The sequence below is a fragment of the Lipophrys pholis genome (genome assembly GCF_963383615.2).
Source record: "Lipophrys pholis genome assembly, chromosome: 1".
NCBI classification, from domain to species: domain Eukaryota; kingdom Metazoa; phylum Chordata; class Actinopteri; order Blenniiformes; family Blenniidae; genus Lipophrys; species Lipophrys pholis.
The window spans coordinates 25,738,299-25,757,785 of NC_137635.1; the positions used below are offsets into that span (position 1 = coordinate 25,738,299).

The 19,487-nt window shown below is 44.9% G+C and overlaps 1 protein-coding gene across 1 annotated transcript in view; it reads left to right on the plus strand.

The window, feature by feature from the left end:
- The window catches only part of LOC308113543 (disks large-associated protein 1-like), a gene marked incomplete at both ends in the record, with an annotated part of 78,108 nt that overhangs the window by 25,215 nt on the left and 33,406 nt on the right, over positions 1-19,487 (plus strand). The window contains 5 exons of the mRNA XM_080469918.1: positions 1,028-1,310; positions 9,213-9,337; positions 17,747-17,872; positions 17,957-18,115; positions 18,256-18,338. Of these exons, the coding sequence (XP_080326044.1) occupies positions 1,028-1,310; positions 9,213-9,337; positions 17,747-17,872; positions 17,957-18,115; positions 18,256-18,338 (776 nt within the window). The remainder of the gene's footprint in view (positions 1-1,027; positions 1,311-9,212; positions 9,338-17,746; positions 17,873-17,956; positions 18,116-18,255; positions 18,339-19,487) is intronic.

A 19,487-nucleotide genomic window follows, 5' to 3' on the forward strand; every position in this document is an offset into this window, starting at 1 on the left:
CTCTTCCTTCTCCTCCTGCTCCTCCTATTCCTCCTGATCCTCCTCCTGCTACTTCTCCTCCTCCTCCTTCTCCTCCTCCTGTTCCTCCTCCTTCTCTTGCTCCTCTTCCTACCACCTCTTCCTCCTCCTCCTATTCCTCCTTATCCTCCTCCTGCCCTTCCTCCTCCTGTTCCTCCTGCTCCTCATCATCCCGCTCCTCCTCCTGTTCCTCCTCCTCCTCTTCTTGCACCTCCTTCTCCTCCTCTTCCTCCTGTTGCTCCTCCTCCTTCTCCTCTTCCTTCTCCTTCTCCCCCTCCTGCTCTTCCTTTTCCTCCTCCTGCTACTTCTCCTCCTCCTGCTCCTCCTATTCCTCCTATTCCTCCTGATCCTCCTCCTGCCCTTCCTCTTCCTCCTCCTCCTATTCCTCCTTATCCTCCTCCTGCCCTTCCTCCTCCTGTTCCTCCTGCTCCTCCTCATCCCGCTCCTCCTCCTGTTCCTCCTCCTCCTCCTCCTACTTCTCCTCCTCCTCCTTCTCCTCCTCCTCCTCCTGTTCCTCTTCCTTCTCTTTCTCCTCCTCTTCCTCTTCCCCCTCTTCATCCTGCCCTTCCTCCTCCTCTTCGTGCGCCTCCTTCTCCTCCTCTTCCTCCTCCTCTTGCTCCTCCTGTTGCTCCTTCTCCTCCTCATCCTCCCCCTCCGCCTCCTGCTCCTCCTCCTTCTCCTTCTCCTCCTGTTCCTCCTGTTCCTTCTCTTCCTGCTGTTCCTCCTCCCCCTCCCCCTCCTCCACCTGCCCTTCCTCTTCCTGTTCCTCCTCCTCCTCTTGCGCCTCCTTCTCCACCTCTTCCTCCTGTTCCTCCTGCTCCTCCTGCTCCTCCTCCTCCTGTTCCTCCTCATCTTGCTCCTCCTGTTGCTCCTCCTCCTTCTCCTCTTCCTCCTCCCCCTCCTCCTCCTGCTCCTCCTCCTTCTCCTCCTCCTCCTATTCCTCCTGATCCTCCTCCTGTCCTTCCTCCTCCTCCTCCTCCTCCTCCTGCTCCTCCTCCTCCTTCTCCAGCTCAGCGAGGTGGAGGTGAACGGTCAGATAGAGCAGGTGTGTGAGCAGATGTACAGTGAGCTCCAGGCCCAGGCGATGGAGGCGGCGATGGACAGCCTGGAGACCATGGACACGCTGCCGATGCCTGGATGCTTCCGGATGCGGAGCCACAGCTACGTGAGGGCGATCGACCAGGGCTGCTCCGGGGAGGAGGAGGGGGAGGAAGGGAGGCCTCTGCTCCTGCTGCCATCTTCTCCACCACGAACATCAGCCACCACTGTGAGGACCATCCAGAGCAGCACAGGTAGGACTCGGCTCTGCAAATGGAAGGTTCTTGGCGAGGTCTGCCGCCACAGGAAGCTCCTGAAGCTGTGACTCGCTCACATGTCAACTTTTTAATAGACTTGATATCATTTGTGCGCTAGATGATCTTTCTAAAGGACTTTAGTCGAGCTTTTTAAAAAGAGAGAAAAACCAAGATAAAAAAGCTGAAACAACTAAAATGGCCAAACATGTCGAAAAAGTTTGATTCCCAAGAAAACGTATAAATAAGTAAATAAAACAAGCAAAATGAAATGACTTCATTGTGTGAAATAAAAAAAAAAGTTGGAGTCATAAAAATGGCTGAAACAAGTAAATACGTAAAACACAGAAAATAACGGAGTGGAAGTGCTTGTCAGACAACACCATCATGGAAGGTTGATCCTGTTTCCTGTTTGTCTGTCCTCCTGCGCCGCGCCGCGCCGCCGCGCCGCGCCGCCCTGCCGCGCCGCCCTGCCGCGGCCACGGTGGTCGTGGTTTGTTCCGTACAATCCACAACTTTGTCAGTGACACCACGTGAAAACTCATTCAGTCCTGTTAGCACAGATCAGCCTCTTTAGCCCTGTTCAGCCCTGTTCAGCCCTGTTCAGTCCCATTAGCCCTGTTCAGCCCTGTTAGTCCTGTTCAGCCCCGTTAGCCCTGTTCAGTCCCATTATCCCTGTTCAGCCCTGTTCAGCCCTGATAGCCCTGTTCAGCCCTGTTCAGCCCTGATAGCCCTGTTCAGCCCTGTTCAGCCCTGTTCAGCCCTGATAGCCCTGTTCAGCCCTGTTCAGCCCTGATAGCCCTGTTCAGCCCTGTTCAGCCCTGTTCAGCCCTGTTCAGTCCCATTAGCCCTGTTCAGCCCTGTTAGTCCTGTTCAGTCCCTTAGCCCTGTTCAGCTCTGTTAGCCCTGTTCAGCCCTGTTCAGCCCTGTTCAGTCCCCTTAGCCCTGTTCAGCTCTGTTAGCCCTTTTCAGCCCTGTTCAGCCCTGTTCAGCCCTGTTCAGTCCCGTTAGCCCTGTTCAGCCCTGTTAGCCCTGTTCAGCCCTGTTCAGCCCTGATAAACCGCCACAAACAGCCGGTGGGACCGAGACTTTATCTTCACCAACTCTGGTTCCTTCTCACATGGTAACAGTCACACTGCTGAACTGCAGAACCAGACTAGGAGGAGAAACCTGCAGAACCAGACTCAGAGGAGGAGAAACCCGCAGAACCAGACTAGGAGGAGAAACCTGCAGAACCAGACTCAGAGGAGGAGAAACCTGCAGAACCAGACTAGGGAAGCAGAAAAGAGAAGCGATATAAATGACCCTCCAGCAGGTCCAACTCGTTTTCATCCCAGTTGTTGTGCTGATTCAGCAATTTGGCATCTTCAGCTCTAACCTAGAATCACCTGGACTGTGGAGAAACGTCCTGTTTATGGTGTAAAGTCCTTGATGTTCTCCTGTTCCGTTGCAGTCAGCTGGTATGTCCTGTTCCGTTGCAGTCAGCTGATATGTCCTGAGTAAAACTCTGCCATGAGACAGTCCTGCAACATTTCAAAGTGCTGACTCAGTGATTCCTGATAGAAATGGCTGCTAATGAAAGATTGTGATTCTTTAGTATTAGGAATGAGTGGCGAGTCGTCCCAGACGCTCATTAACCATTAGTGTGTGTGGCTGGGTAGAGCTGCTACGCTCCCTGCTGCTGCTCTGCCTGGCGCTGCTCTGCCTGGTGCTGCTCTACCTGCAGCTCCACTGGTCTCCAGATGAGAACTGGTCTGAGCTTCATCTCTTCTCTCTGCTGTTCCTACTGTTTATGCTGCACTGGGGTGACCTACATTCACTTCTCCTCTGGGAATTCTTCTGTACACACACACACACACACACACACACACACACACACACACACACACACACACACACACACGCTCAGCTCCACTTCCACATGACAGGACATTGTGCTGATGAGGTGCTTTAATGTTCATTGAACTGAAATGTTCACTCTGGACTGTAATGACCACCGGGGTCTCCACTGCATGACCGCCAGGGTCTCCACTGCATGACCGCCGGGGTCTCCACTGCATGACCGCCAGGGTCTCCACTTCATGACCGCCGGGGTCTCCACTGCATGACCGCCGGGGTCTCCACTGCATCCCTGGATTACCTGGAATGTCAGAGTATGTTTTTGGTTTCTTTCCTAAGAAGAAATGAAGTGAAACGTCCCTTCAGTTCCTGTCAGAGGAACCAAGCAGGTCAGAGGAACCTAGCAGGTCAGAGGAACCTAGCAGGTCAGAGGAACCTAGCAGGTCAGAGGAACCTAGCAGGTCAGAGGAACCAAGCAGGTCAGAGGAACCTAGCAGGTCAGAGGAACCTAGCAAGGTGTTGGAACAGCAGGTGGGCCTCCTGGATTGAATTGATGAAATCTGGGATTAAAGACAAGATGATTGAAGAGCTGGAAAGAAGAGTGGAGGAGCCGCAGCAGATTACAGAGTGATGGAGTGGTGGTCTCTGGCCTGGAGAAAACCCACATTACTGATGCTGGGATCAGTTTGTCCACCATAAAGAGTACAAATGGAGCTGCATGTCAAAGTTTCCCACAAAAACCAAACATCAGAATCTGATTAGTAAATAGAAAACATCAAACTGAGGAGCTGCAAATGTCCTGAAGGGACAGGGAGACATGAGGACATTCCAAGAAGTATTCCTGAGACTCAATGGTACACAGAACAAAGTGTAAAGTATTCCTGAGACTCAATGGTACACAGAACAAAGTGTAAAGTATTCCTGAGACTCAATGGTACACAGAACAAAGTGTAAAGTATTCCTGAGACTCAATGGTACACAGAACAAAGTGTAAAGTATTCCTGAGACTCAACGGTACACAGAACAAAGTGTAAAGTATTCCTGAGACTCAACGGTACACAGAACAAAGTGTAAAGTATTCCGGAGACTCAACGGTACACAGAACAAAGTGTAAAGTATTCCTGAGACTCAACAGTACAAGCTGTCAGAGATACCACAGATCTTGAGATATCTAAATGAGAACTCTGGATGAGAGGAGGAATGTCATTATCTGTTTGGGGATTTGTTGTTAACAAGGTTTGATACTTCAAACGAATATGTGAAGATATTCAATTTAAATGTTTTGATTTTAACGACGGCTCATTTCCTGAGTTGCAGAACCACACTGAGCTGTTCTGACCATGTTAATATGAAGTGTGAACATTATTCTGAGGGAGAAGTAAATACTACGATGAAAGACTTCCCATTGATACATTTCAACAGTAGGAGTCTTTACAGTAACTTTTCCAAAATAAAAGACCATCGTAAATTGTTTGAAGAAATGTTTATTGTGTTCGCCATTTCAGAAACGCTGAGTCATGATGAAGACCTGGAAGGTTCTGAAATGCTTTGGCAAAACAGGATGAAGAAAAGAGGAGGGGGCGTGGCCACGTTTTAATTTTAGCTCTCAAATATAAAGTTATTAAAGGTATGACAGCAGGAAGTGATAATCTGGAGGGATTAACCACTGAAATGCAGGTGAAAAGAAGCAAACCTATACTAATGAGCTGAACACCAGGATCCATTCACCAATTCAATATGAAGATTTCAGAAATATTTGAAATACATAAAGATAAAGTGACTTTAACTCTGTGTTGTAACATTTGCCAGTTTTTGCGATGCTTGAAATGAATGATCAGCTTTTTCTTTAAGACGAGGGACAAAGATGAGGACAGCTTCATTATTCCAGAATGAAATCACCACAAGCTTTTAAAACACAACTTGCAAATCATGACTGGCAGGAAGTTTAAGTGAAGAATACCAACGATGCTTAGGATGTATTTGATGATCAATATGGTCCACTAAAGATGTTCATACCCAATTCTAAAAAGAGTGAAGACATGGTTCACAGAGGGGCCAAAGGACAAACAGACTTTACATGGAATTTATAAGCATAGAAGAAAGGAAAGGAAGACCAGTATAATAAAGGTAGAAGCAGATTACGGTGTGTTGAAAAGAGGAGATGTTTTATAAACAGCTGCTTCAAAAAGATCACGGCTACCTGGAAAGTCATTAATGAGGCGATTAATGAGCTCAAATAGGTATTTTCCAACTTCAGTTGTTAAAAAGGACAGACAGATCTGTGACATTGAGGACATGGTTAAAGGGTTTAATGACGACTTTGTCCATGTGGGTCCAGAGACGTCCTCCAGGAGCAACGGATGAACGTTGGATTTAACCTTCAATAACTCAGTGTTTCCTGGACGAGTCTGTGAGAGCGACTAGACGTTGTTAGAACATTTAAAAGCAAACAATCTACCCATCGTTCTGACGGAGAAATGTCCCTCCTAAAAGGACTTGTCTTTTTGTGTCCCTGAACCATTAACATTTATTCATAACAAACCAGCTCTAATGCAGGAAGATGAAAGCTGCTCCAGTCTTCTCACTTTATAAACACGGTGACAGGCAGTGTGTGTCTGCTGCCTAACCTTCAAACATTCTTGAAAAAATATTTGTAAATAAACTGGATGCTTTTATTGAGAAATCTGAGGTGCAGTTGGTTAAGAAGTTTTCTGAATACTAGGTTTCAATATATGAGCATTAATCATGTTAAACCTTATGTTGAAAGAGTAACCTGTGGAGTCCCACAGGGTTCAGTACTGGGACCCAAGTTAGTTTTACTTTATATTAATCATATTTGCAGAGTAAGAGATGCATTAACATTTACAATGTTTGCTGATGACACTGATTTATTCTGTTCTGGAGGAAACCTCAAGGATTGTTAAAAACAATAGAAATAGAATTGATTAAGTTAAATACATGGTTTGCTTTTAATAAGTGATCATTAAATGCAAGTAAAACTAAATTGATGTTTTGTGGAAAAAGAGCAGATGCTGAAGTAAAACTGTATTTAAACAACGTTGAAATGAAAGGGTTTATGAAAGTACTTTATTTAGGAGTAATAATAGATGACAAACTTTGTTGGAAGCCTCATATAGAACACGGAGAACCACAATTGTCCCATTCTGTTTCTATTCTTTACAAAACAAGAGACTTACTGAATTATAAATGTGTACTTGTATTGTACTGTTCACTTGTGCTTCCTTATAGGACATATTGTGTGGAAGTATGGTGAAACACATATAAAACTAACTTGGATCCAATAATGAAATTATAGAAAAGTGCAATTAGGATGATAACTAGAGCCACAGACCAGGATTCATACAATCACCCACACTAAAAGTCCTGGATATTATATATTTAAAAACATTAGAAATGATGTTCCATGTGTTGAACAATAGCATTTCAGATGGTATTCAAACTTTATAATTTAAGGGGGGTGTTAATGCTTAAAACCTGTAAAGTAAGAACAAATGTTAGATATAGACGTGTGTCAGTTTTGGGAGTGAGGTTATGGAATGGAAATTAATGATAAGCTGAAAAGGCGTAATTCTCTGTGTTTTCAAAAAGAGTTTAAGGTGTAAAATAATTAAAGGTTATCCTGTGAATTGTTAATTTGATATTTACTTAATATTCGAAATGTGTTTTCTAACTTAAACTGTCATTTAGTTTTGTATTTGATTATTGATCTTTCTTTGTGATCCTTTGATGGTTCAGGATCGGCAAAACAAGCCACAGAAATAAGCTCAAACAACTACATCTATATTATACATCTACAGTATACTGCTCTACATCTATATTATACATCTACAGTATACTGTTCTACATCTATATTATACATCTACAGTATACTGTTCTACATCTATATTATACATCTACAGTATACTGTTCTACATCTATATTGTACATCTGCAGTATATTGTTCTACATCTATGTTATACAACTATATTATACATCAATCTATATTCTAAAATATTATACATTTATATTCTATGACATACCGGGTTCGGGTCATAGAGCTGAAGCAGCAGAATTGTGTTCTAGTTAGTGCGTTTCACTAAGACGTGTAAACTGAACTATGTTTGAAAGCAAAAGAAGAACAAAGTGTGTGCTGTTCTTTCATTCTTCACTTCCTTTGCTTTCGTCCTGGTTCTAGAGGGAATCACTTCTCTTCAGATCAGCACTTTCTTTCTCTGACAGAAATAACCTCTACATTTGATCACACCCCAAACATGGTCCTGACCCTGTCCACCGAGTCCACCACGTAGTCCTGACCCTTGACCCTGTCCATGCAGCCTCCATATTCTGCTGAAATAACCCAGTTCTCTCTGCAGACCAGCTCACCAAACCAAATCGTGCCTTGCCATACCGTACCGTGTCATGCCATACCATACCAAGCCGTACCATACCGTACCGTGCCGTACCATACCGTACCATACCATACCATACCGTACCGTACCGTATCATGTCGTACCGTGCCGTATCATACCATACCATGCCATACCGTACCGTACCGTATCATGTCGTACCGTGCCGTATCATACCATACCATACCATGCCATACCGTACCGTACCGTACCGTACCGTATCATGCCGTACCGTGCCGTACCATACCATGCCATACCGTACCGTATCATGCCGTACCGTGCCGTGCCGTACCATACCGTGCCATACCATGCCATGCCATACCGTACCGTACCGTATCGTGCCGTACCATGCCGTACCATGCCGTTCTGTACTGTCCCTCGGGTGAAAGATGCATGGATCCAGGCCTGCTGGTCTATGTCAAGTTCTAATTGTATCCAGTGGACAAGCCACCCACCCACACACACACAAACACAAACACACACACACACACACACACACACACACACACACACACACACACACACACACACACACACACACACACACACACACACACACACACACACACACACACACACACACACACACACATATATTATTAACTGTTTTACAAAATATGAGCGTTTGTCTGTTTTGGTTATTTTATTCATTCATGCTTTTGAGATTTTTTTTAAATGTAAAGTGCATTGCAAATATAATACCCAATAATAATAATAATAATAATAATCATATTAATAATCATAATAATAATAGTAACAATAATAATAATAATAATAATAATAATAATAATAATAATCGTCGTCCATCGACCATCGTTGTCGTCGTCATCCTCCTCATCATCGCCTTCATAAAAATAGTTAGTAGTAGTAGTAGTAGTAGTAGTGTGTTTGGTAAACTGCTGCTCTCTATCTGGTTTCACAAGGTTCACGTCTATGTTGTAACTGTAACTTGATCATCAGCAACTTTTAGAAAATGAAAGGATGTTTGAGCGGGATCACAATCAAGAGTTTGTAGAAAGTGTCAGGACATCAATGCTGCCATCTGGAACCATCTGGAACCTTCTGGAACCTTCTGGAACCTTCCTGTACAGTGGACCTGCTGAGGTTATGGATCTGTGAGCTTAGACCTGGTGTGAGATTTTGAGTTGCTCTATGTGGTTGTCTCTCTTTGCTCTGGCTCTGTCACTCCCAGCAAGTGGTTGATATTTAGATGAATGAGCTGCGTTGGGAACGAGGCAGCTCACCTTCCTTTGGGCTTCATGTTATTTATCAACACACAAGTAGGAATAAATGTCACTTCACATCTGTATACTTGGATTTTCTGTGACTGGCTAAAAGAGACACGTGGCCCAAGGGTTGTCAAAGAGCAAGTTGCACCGCACTGGAAGACGTGTGGCCAGTGGCTCACTTTAGCAACAGCTCCACCTGCAGGACACACTGAGCAGAGCACATGCAGGGCTTCATCCTTTCCTCTCAGTTTAAACTCAGGGTCCAGGAACCAGGAGGAGTTAATATGACACAAAGATTATGAACAGGGTTCGTCTGAACAGAGCCTAGGAACCTGTTACTCACATTTTATCCATTCAGTTTTTTCATTTGAAGAAAATCCATCATTAAACATGATTCTCCCTCTTCCTCTTTTTCTTGTTGTTTGTAGTTTCATCTTGCATCACCACCTATAAGAAAACCCCTCCACCTGTGCCACCCCGGACCTCCACCTGCTCCACCACCTCCAAGCCATACATCTCCATCACGGCCCAGAGCAGCACCGAGTCGGCTCAGGTAAAACACCTCAACCTGCCCCGTCAAGAGCAGACGGAGACGTTAACTCAAGTCCAGCAACTTGAATGACAAACTTCTCCAAGTCTGGTCTTTGTGATGTTTTTCCTACACAATCATACTTATTGATTGATGATCTCTGCGCCTGGAGCCTCTTCTGAACCAGGTACCTGGAAACAAATAGCAGAACACCTGTAAGACTGCGAGTGTCCAGGTGTTTGTTGGATGGAGGGGTTATGTCCCTCACATGCAGCCATGCTGGAAACAGCTGGACTGAGTTCAAGGAGAAATCAGAAGGAGGCAGAGCAGTGATTGGACGACTGATCTGAGGAGTTCACCGCCTGATGATTTACTTGATTTCCTGCCACCTCTTTAAGCTTGACTCAGAATGACACCAGCACACGAAAATAAAGCGTGAATAGCAGTCCTCTGAAAAATGAACAAATGACAAGCTGAGATGCTTTGGCACCAACATAATTAGACCAGGACTCTACACATCTGAACACTGAGTGCCTCGATTCATGTGGTTTTATACTTGAAAATAAAAGTTGATGTTTACAACTCAATCCAAAGTGTGAAGACTCAAACTGCTTCTGCATGGACGCTTTTGAAAAGGCTTCGTTAGCTTTAGTCAGGAGCTCAAACCTCTAAAGTCTTTCTTCTAGCTCACTGGATTTCTCTGTGAAAGTAAAACTGATCAACCATAACATTAAGACCACCTAGAAAATCCCAGAGGAAATTTTGTTGTGCCTGCCTCCTGCGGTACCCCCTACCACCTACTATTGCGGGCGTGGATAGTGGTGGTGGGTGGTGGTACCACTACTCTGGTGGTGATAGGGTGGTGTTTCGATAAAACAAAGGAAGCCACTTTCAGCTGGGGTTGGTCCTGTAACCCTAACCCTGGGGTGGGGTCAAAAGTTGGTGGGACCCGGCTAATTAGCTAGTGATCCATAACCCTAGCCCCCCCTTTAGGCCGCCCCCCACATATCAACTCAATCAAACATTTAATGTTAGCATGCTAACTAGGATGCTAGGCTAGTACCTTTTATCTACCTGAAAATCACACAGGTGACTCTCCAGGTGTCCCTGACCTGGATTCTGGTCTTATCTCACATGCTAATCAGCTAAGCTAACTAGCACAGTATTAGCATTAAAAACCATTAAAAACCATGCTACCTAGGATACTGTGTGTGTGTGTGTGTGTGTGTGTGTGTGTGTGTGTGTGTGTGTGTGTGTGTGTGTGTGTGTGTGTGCGAGTGAACACTGGCTTGTAAACCATGACATCACATGTCCACTTTATCAAAGGAGCAGTCTGTGTTACCAGGCAGATTAGGTGCAGCAGTGTGTGTTGCCATGGAGACGGAGCTCCTGACAGTGGTGCTGCACTTGTCACTGAGTAGCAGAGGCTGGCTCTCATACAGTCACCAAATGTGATGCGCACCTCCCAAACAACTGATTATAGTTTGAGAACCGTGACACTTGGTTGAAAAATGTCTTCACCGTCAGCGTCAGTAGAGGTTGAAGGACCCATAGTGAGCTTCTCATGTTTTAAAAACATTCTGTCTCCTCGTGCAGAGTTGAGACAAATGTCTCAAACTTTGAGTTTGAGCGAAAAAATATCTCAACAACATACATTGGAGTCGATGGGAGGAAATTGTGCACTTGCTGCCAATTAAGTCTTTTTTTAGAGAGAACCGTTTATTTACCAGACAAAAGGGACCCCTTGTTAGAAGCACAAGGCCTGTAGCTACAGTTGTGCTCATAAGTTTACATACCCTGGGAGAATCTATGATTTCTTGGCCGTTCTTCAGAGAATATGAATGAAAACACAAAGCCTTTCTTCCACTCATGGTTGATGGTTGGGTGAAGCTGTTTATTGGCAAACAACTGTGTTTATTCTTTTTATATCAAAATGACAAAAGAAAGTATCCAAATGACCCTCATCAAAGGTTTATACCCCAGTGACTTTGACCTGATAACACACTAACAGGTTTGAATGGGTAATCAAGGTTCCCATCCTGACCTGTGACCTGTTTGTTTGTAGTTAGTGTGTGTGTATAAAAGGTCAGTGAGTTTCTGGGCTTCTGACAGACCAGTGCATCTTTCATCTAGTGCTGCACAGACGTTTCTGGATTCTGAGTCATGGGGAAAGCAAAATAATTGTCAAAGGATCTGCGAGAAAAAGGTAATGGAACTGCATAAAACAGGAAAGGGGTATAAAAAGATATCCAAGGAATTGAGAATGCCAATCAGCAGTGTTCAAACGCTGATGAACAAGTGGAAAATGAATTGAACCCAAACCATGGTCAGGTAGACCAGCAAAGATTTCAGCCACGACTGCCAGGAAAGTTGTTCGAGATGCAAAGAAAAATCTACAAATAACTTCAGCTGAAATCCAGGTCTCTCTGGAACGTCGTGGTGTGGCTGTTTCAAGATGCACAATAAGGAGGCACTTGAAGAAAAATGGGCTGGATGGTCGAGTCGCCAGAAGAAAGCCATTTCTGCAAATGTCACAAAGTATCCCGCTTCCATTACGCCAAACAGCACAGAGACAAGCCTCAATACTTCTGGAACAAAGTCATTTGGAGTGATGAGACCAAAACTGAACTTTTTGGCCATAACCATAAACGTTACATTTGGAGAGGCGTCAACATGGCCTATGATGGAAGGAACACCATTCCTACTGTGAAACACGGCGGTGGATCTCTGATGTTTGGGGGGGGGGGGGCTACAGAGGCACAGAAAACTTGGCCAAAATTGATGGCGAGATCAATGCAGCATGTTATCAGAAAATACTGGAGGAAGATTTGCACTCATCAGCCTGGAAGCTGCACGTGGGACGTTTCTGGACGTTCCATCATGACAATGATCCAAAACACGAGGCCAAGTCGACCTGTCATTGGCTACAGCAGAACCAAGGGAAGGTTCTGGAGTGGCCCTCTGTCTCCTGACCTCTCATTCAGCAAATCTGGGGAGATCTCAAACATGCAGTTCATGCAAGACAGACCAAGAATTTACAGGAACTGGAGGCTTTTTCCCAGAAGAATGGGCAGCTTCACCATCTGAGGAAATAAAGAACCTTATCCACAACTCCCACAAAGGACTTCAAGCTGTCATTGATGTTACACGGTATTAACAACTGGGGGATGGAAACTTTAGATCAGAGTCATCTTGGTACTTTCTTTTGTCATTTTGATTTAAAAAGAATAAACACAGTTTTTTGCCAATAAATAGCTTCACCCAACCATCAACCATGAGTGGAAGAAAGGCTTTGTGTTTTCATTCATATTATCTGAAGAACGGCCAAGAAATCATAGATTCTCCCAGGGTATGTAAACTTATGAGCACAACTGTACATTTTCATGTATAATATGACGAGAAAGAGGAAGACATGTGGCCATGGAGACGAGAGAGACATGTCTTTTGGGGGAAAATCGACAGCTTCTCCCACTCTATGAAAATCTCCCCACTCAAGCTTTTCCAATACACACCAATGTTAAACTCCAAAAACGGCTGAAAACTTTATAGAACTTGAAGGCTCACAGATTAAAATTGGGTGGAGATGTGGAAAGTATGTTTTCACTTCTGAATAAAGGACAAGAGAGGCTACGTTTAAAATTTTTAATCAAGTCTCTAGCTGAAAATATGGCGACGTAATCTGGCGTTGAAAAAGTTTGAATTTTTTTTTTTGTTCCCAATCACTTTGAATGGGAAATTGTTTACCCTTTTTTAAATTTGTTTTTGGAAACCGTGAGCCGTGGCGCTTATAAAAGTCATAGCACACTATTCCAGAATTTTAAGCATGTTTTGATGTGCTTTTTGTGTACCCGCTCCAAGCGGTGCGGGACTAGTTATGCGCCGAAAAAACTGTTAGAAAAACTTTAGAAGAGGCAGGCACTAAGAATAACAGGTGAAGTGAGTAACACTGATTATCTTTGCATCATGGCTCATGTTAGTGGATGGAATATATTGGGCAACAACTCCATTTTTCCCCTAAAATCTGAGAAAATTAGGAAAAAAAGCTTTGAGGAAGTTTGACAAAAACACCAGGTTGTGCCTCACATCTCCCGATACTGCAGCTTGTGTGGGATCAGTATTTATCTCAAGTGGAGAAGGATTTGGACAATCCAACCTCAAACTGTTGCAGAAGGAACTGTTGCAATGGTAGGGTAGTGGCATCCAGAGGAATTACCCCAAGGCCCAGGAAGAACTCTGCAGAAAGTTCTCATCTCATTTAGTCCAACCATGGCTGCAAGGCAGCAGCGAGCCCCTCCCATGGTGTGAAGTGTGAAGTGGCAGATAGTTCTCTTGATGCTTAAGGACGGGGGTCGGCAACCCAAAATGTTCAAAGAGCCATACTGGACCAAAGAAACAAAAAACAAATCTGTCTGGAGCCGCAAAAAATCAAAAGCCTTAAATAATGTAAGTGTATATTAGCTATATTAGCCTACTATCAAAATGACTAAGTAGGCTACAAATACATAATGAGCATTCATGATTGAATGTTTATTTTCCCTGCAGCGCATCCTGGAGAGAATGACACGCCACATGACTACTCTGCTGTACCATAGTTGGTGCTTTAAGTTTAACTTCCATAACAATATTAACGTATTATGTTTTGTTGCATTGATGAAATTGTAGAAATACAGTAACGAAATCAGATTTTTTTTTGTGGGTTTGAAAAAAACAAAAACAGAATGGAATGTGCATAATAGGCCTCCTGCAATTTCAGACCTTCCCATGGAAATAAAATGCCGTCCTCTTCAAACCTCAATAACAAAACAATCCTCTTCTCTTTTTCCCCTTATCTGGGCAACAGAGTGCAACAAAACGCCTGCAGTTAAAACGCAGCCTGCAATTATAATAATAAAACAGCAGCCTTTTGAAAAGGTAAGTAGGCTATATAAATCGAACATAAACCAGTTTAATTTTCTGTGCATTATCCTCTTCTCTTAGTTTTCTTTGCAAATGCCAAGTTAAGTAGCCTAAGTCAGTGCAAATGAATAAAATGCAGAACAATCCTTTTCTCTTTTGCCCCTTATGGCGGCAACAGACACAAATGAATAGGCTTGCAAACGAGTAATAAAACAGCCTGCAATTAAAAGGCAGCTTGCTTAAAAAAATGAAACACAGTAGAGGAGCTTTATGAAAAAGTAAAGCAAAAATTTAAATAAGACAATTTAAGTTTGATTTCTCTGCATTATCCACTTCCTAAATCCACCTTTGCACTCCTCTAATTTCTCCAGAAGTACTGCAATCGCACTTTTTCTCTCACTCCCAACTGGGTAGTCGGCTGCAAATTTAGCATCCCTTCCCTGGAAATGTCTTTCCAAATTACTTTTTTTGTTGTTGGACAACTTCTTATTACAAAGCAAACATGCAGGCAATCCTTCCGCATTAGCAATGAAAGCAAATGATTCGGTCCATTCTTCCGTCAATCCTCTGTTCTCCTCAGCTGTCTTTCTCCTTTTCCCTTTGGGATCCATGGCCCTTGACACACCCGCCGGTTTGTTTACAACAGCCACCTGCCTGGCACGGCGCTGCGCTGAAACCGGCGTCGCAGGCTATGGCGCAAATCTTCATTGACAGAAATGTTTAAATTTAATATTCCTTTTTACAGCATTGGAAAACATTAAGAATGTTTGTCCTCCTACTGAAACCATATTAAGACAAAAAATACATCCCCCCCATCCATTTTCATACATTAGGGTTAGGGTTAGGGGTAGAGTTAGAGTTAGGGTTAGGGTTAGGGTTAGGGTTAGGGTTAGGGTTAGGGTTAGGGATAACCCTAACCTGCTCTTCGAGGTAACAGGTAATGCTGGACATGGGACCATGATGGACCCAGCTTCTGATACCAACTATATCAGCCATGAGACAGCAGAAGTGAAGGTCCAGGGTGTAACGACCCATGGTGTAACGGTCCATGGTGTAACGGTCCACAGTGTAACGGCCCATGGTGTAACGGTCCATAGAGTAACGGTCCATGGTGTAACGGTCCACAGTGTAACGGTCCATGGTGTAACGATCCAGGGTGTAACAGTCCAGGGTGTGATGGTCCACAGTGTAACGGTCCATGGTGTAACGATCCAGGGTGTAACAGTCCAGGGTGTGATGGTCCACAGTGTAACGGTCCACTGTGTAATGGTCCAGGGTGTAATGGTCCAGGAAGTAACGGTCCATGGAGTAACGGTCCAGGGTGTAATGGTCCACAGTGTAACGGTCCACGGTGTAATGGTCCAGGGTGTAATGGTCCAGGAAGTAACGGTCCATGGTATAACGGTCCAGGGTGTAACGGTCCAGGGTGTAATGGTCCACAGTGTAACGGTCCATGGTGTAACGGTCCATGGTGTAACGGTCCAGGGTGTAACGGTCCAGGGTGTAATGGTCCAGAGTGTAACGGTCCATGGTGTAACGGTACACAGAGGCATCAAAGTCTTTGTCGAAACAATGCAAACCTTCTGAAAATCTGTCAGCAACTCAAGAGGCTTTTTCAAGCCCCACCAGCTGGTTTGCTATGGCCTAGACATCATAGCCGGCATCAACAGACATGTGACTGCCAGAGGTCTTCCGGGGATTCCTCCTCAGCCACCTGGTGAGGCCAAGAGAGACCCAGCTCCTCGTGAGCACAAGGAGAGTCAGCTGGCTCCACAGAACTCCCTCACAGTGGGGGGTGTAGTGCTGGGGGGCGGACCAGTGGGAAAGACAGGAACTCATCCTGAGTCAGCCCACGCATCCACAACCAACTTTGCAACCACACTAGTGTAGTCTCCATCCATCCTCCAGGTGCCTTAGCAGTGGCGGACCTGGCTGTTTTTTTCAGCCCTGGGTGAACAGCCCCCCCGCCCCCCTTCGCCGCTAGCGAAGAATGGTCTTTGCACACATGACGCCCCCCCAGCAAAAATTTTGGCACTGTGCTGCACATGCACGTTGCAGCTCACTAATGACTATCAGTCACATTTCAATCATGTTTAGCTTGTAACGTCGCTACTGTATGAGTCCCGCAGCTCGTTAACATGTCAGAGGGCGGAGTTACGTGTTGCACCTGAACACATCACTCAAATCTGTCAGCTACTAAGCAACGTTTTTACTTTTCAACTGCACAGCTTATCTTTTTTCAGAAATACATTTATGTGGACGCTTTGAGTAATAAAAGAGAAAGCTTGTGTCCGAGCCGCCATGTTGGTCTGGTTTTAACTGCAGGAGCTGGCAGCCGTCTGCTCAGACAGGGGGCGGAGTCACAGACCTTATCTGAGCCGGAGCACGGTGCACCTGTTGAGTTTTGCCCTGTGCAGCTGCCCACTTTGCCCAGAATAAACTCCACCACAGCAACTTCCTGGATTGGTGGAAGTGGGACGGATGTGGTGACTGTCGTCATGGAAACCGTCTGCTGGGCGGCAAAGACATCACCCTCTCTGAAGAAATGGAACCGGAGCTGGTAAAGAATGGCCTCACATACGTAGTTCCTGATGACCCAGTAAGAAGCTTCACTGGCACATCAAGCAGCCCTGGTAGAACATCTGGCCTCATCACCAGACAGCCCGGGTAGAACATCTGGCCACATAACCAGACAGCCCTGGTAGAACATCTGGCCACATCACCAGACAGCCCTGGTAGAACATCTGGCCACAGCAACAGTCAGAACTGGTAGAACATCTGGCAACATCCCCAGACAGCAGGAGAGCCACTGAGGCCTCCGTCCTGAGGACAGACAGGCAGTGGGCAGGGAGGCGGACTAGACCATCATGAGAGGCAACAAAATGTTCTAAAGACGTCCTTCATGCATGGGCTGGTCCAGTGTGGTTCTAGTCACCTCATCACACCCACCCCAACCTGGTCTGGAAAGGCAGTCCAGTGCTGACGGCCTCCACTCCACCAGGAGATGGTTCACCTACCCCAGTGCAGCATCTGGAGGAGGAGGAACACAGCTTTGTCCATGACCTCTTGACCTCTCATGATGACTTGGACCAGCTCATGTCACCATGTTGATTTGATTATTTACTTCCTAAGAAATAACGGTGGAAGCCATATTTGCCTTCATTAGACACACGCTCGAATGTTGACATATTTACCCTTTCTAGAATTTTGTGCCGTTGAAAAGCACACCGTTTCCCGGAGGTCAGAGGGGAAGGAGGATGTGACATCACGGCGGGGACACTCTCTGGATCACGCAGGGAGTGCTGCCTTTTCATATTGTTGAAGTGCTTTTTTATGGGTTTCCAACATGACATATTGAATAATCTCCTAGACCGTGTCGACACCATAGACATGCCTCGTAGATCTTTCAGTGCACCTGTGCGGTGTTGACACTGCAAAAGCACTTCATACTGTAAGTAAAGTCAATGTACCTTTTAAAGGAGTGTAAGATGAGCCTGTGTATATCACCAAACCTTTTTGTCTTCTTCAAACACCCAGGATGCGTACATGGAGGAGGAGGGACCCCGAGGAGACATGACCATGCAGTCAGGACTCAGTAACTCCACAGAGAGCATCGACAGTATGAAGGCCTTGACAGCTGCCATAGAAGCTGCTAATGCTCAGGTTTCTCCTCTTGACTTATTTTCCTGTAGTGGGACACGGCCATTTATTGGACTTGCAGTACGTCTTGTCGTTGCTCCCCTGCAGGTCCATGGACCGGCCAGCCAGCACGTCAGCAACAGCAGCATGACGGTCAGCATGCCCGTGCCCTCGGTCCTGAGCAGGGGCATGGCTGTGGACGACTACCGGGACGACTACAGGAAAGAAGCACTCAGGAAGGGGAAATGTCTCTCCATCGGCATCCAGGTATGAGATGATCAACCATCTCCTGATGTGGAGCTGCTGTGTCTTCTACCACAGCTCAGACTTCAGCCAGCTCGCAGGTTCATGGTGAGGAGGTGAGGGTGAGGGTGAGGGGGTCTGCTCAAACTGTCCTCCTCCTGAAGGTGGACGGACCAGAGGAGCTTCCAGATCCAGAGGACCCGTCCAAGTTCACCTCAGTGGGGATTCAAGTGGAAGATGACCGAGGGTGAGTTCCTGCCAAGAACTGTTCTTTACACCTGACTGGACTTTATGGAAGCTCTCACTGCTGTTTTCACTGCTGTTTCACTCTCTCACTACTGTTTCACCCTCTCACTGCTGTTTCACCCTCTCACTACTGTTTCACTCTCTCACTACTGTTTCACTCTCTCACTACTGTTTCACCCTCTCACTACTGTTTCACTCTCTCACTACTGTTTCACTCTCTCACTACTGTTTCACCCTCTCACTGCTGTTTCACCCTCTCACTACTGTTTCACTCTCTCACTGCTGTTTCACTCTCTCACTGCTGTTTCACTCTCTCACTGCTGTTTCATCCTCACACAGGACGTAGCTGTTACCCCTGCTGATACATATTTAACCTTTGACCTCCTGCTGGTACATATTTAAACATAGACATATACACTAGAACATAGACATATACGCTAGAACATAGCCATATACGCTAGAACATAGCCATATACACTAGAACATAGACATATACGCTAGAACATAGACATATACAATAGAACATAGACATATCCACTAGAACATAGACATATCCACTAGAACATAGACATATCCACTAGAACTAGAACATAGGCATATCCACTAGAACATAGACATATACGTTAGAACATAGACATATACACTAGAACATAGACATATCCACTAGAACATAGACATATACACTAGAACATAGACATATACACTAGAACATAGACATATACGCTAGACGCAGACTGTGTCCGCCCACCGCTCCCATACATCAGAGTGGCTGCCATATTGTGAGCGTTAGTCTATGACAGCAATGTGTTTTCTGAAAAAAAACTGGCAAATATACATTTACATGACTGTGAAGAATCATTGCTTTCATTTTTAATTTATTAAATTAAAAATTATTTCATTTATTTATTTAATGTAGCATACTTATAGAAAGTATTGAGAGGAAATGGAAGCAGTTTGCAGACGGGACATTGGGACGCTGTCCTCTCCTTTTAGAGCAGCAACATGATGGAGCCATGACAACAATATGTAAAGTCTTTATTTACACACAATGGGACATTTATGGACAATGAACATATACATTATAAAGTTATAACTGTTTTGCGTAACAAATGTAGATTTTTTTTTTTTACATATTTACACACAATAACAT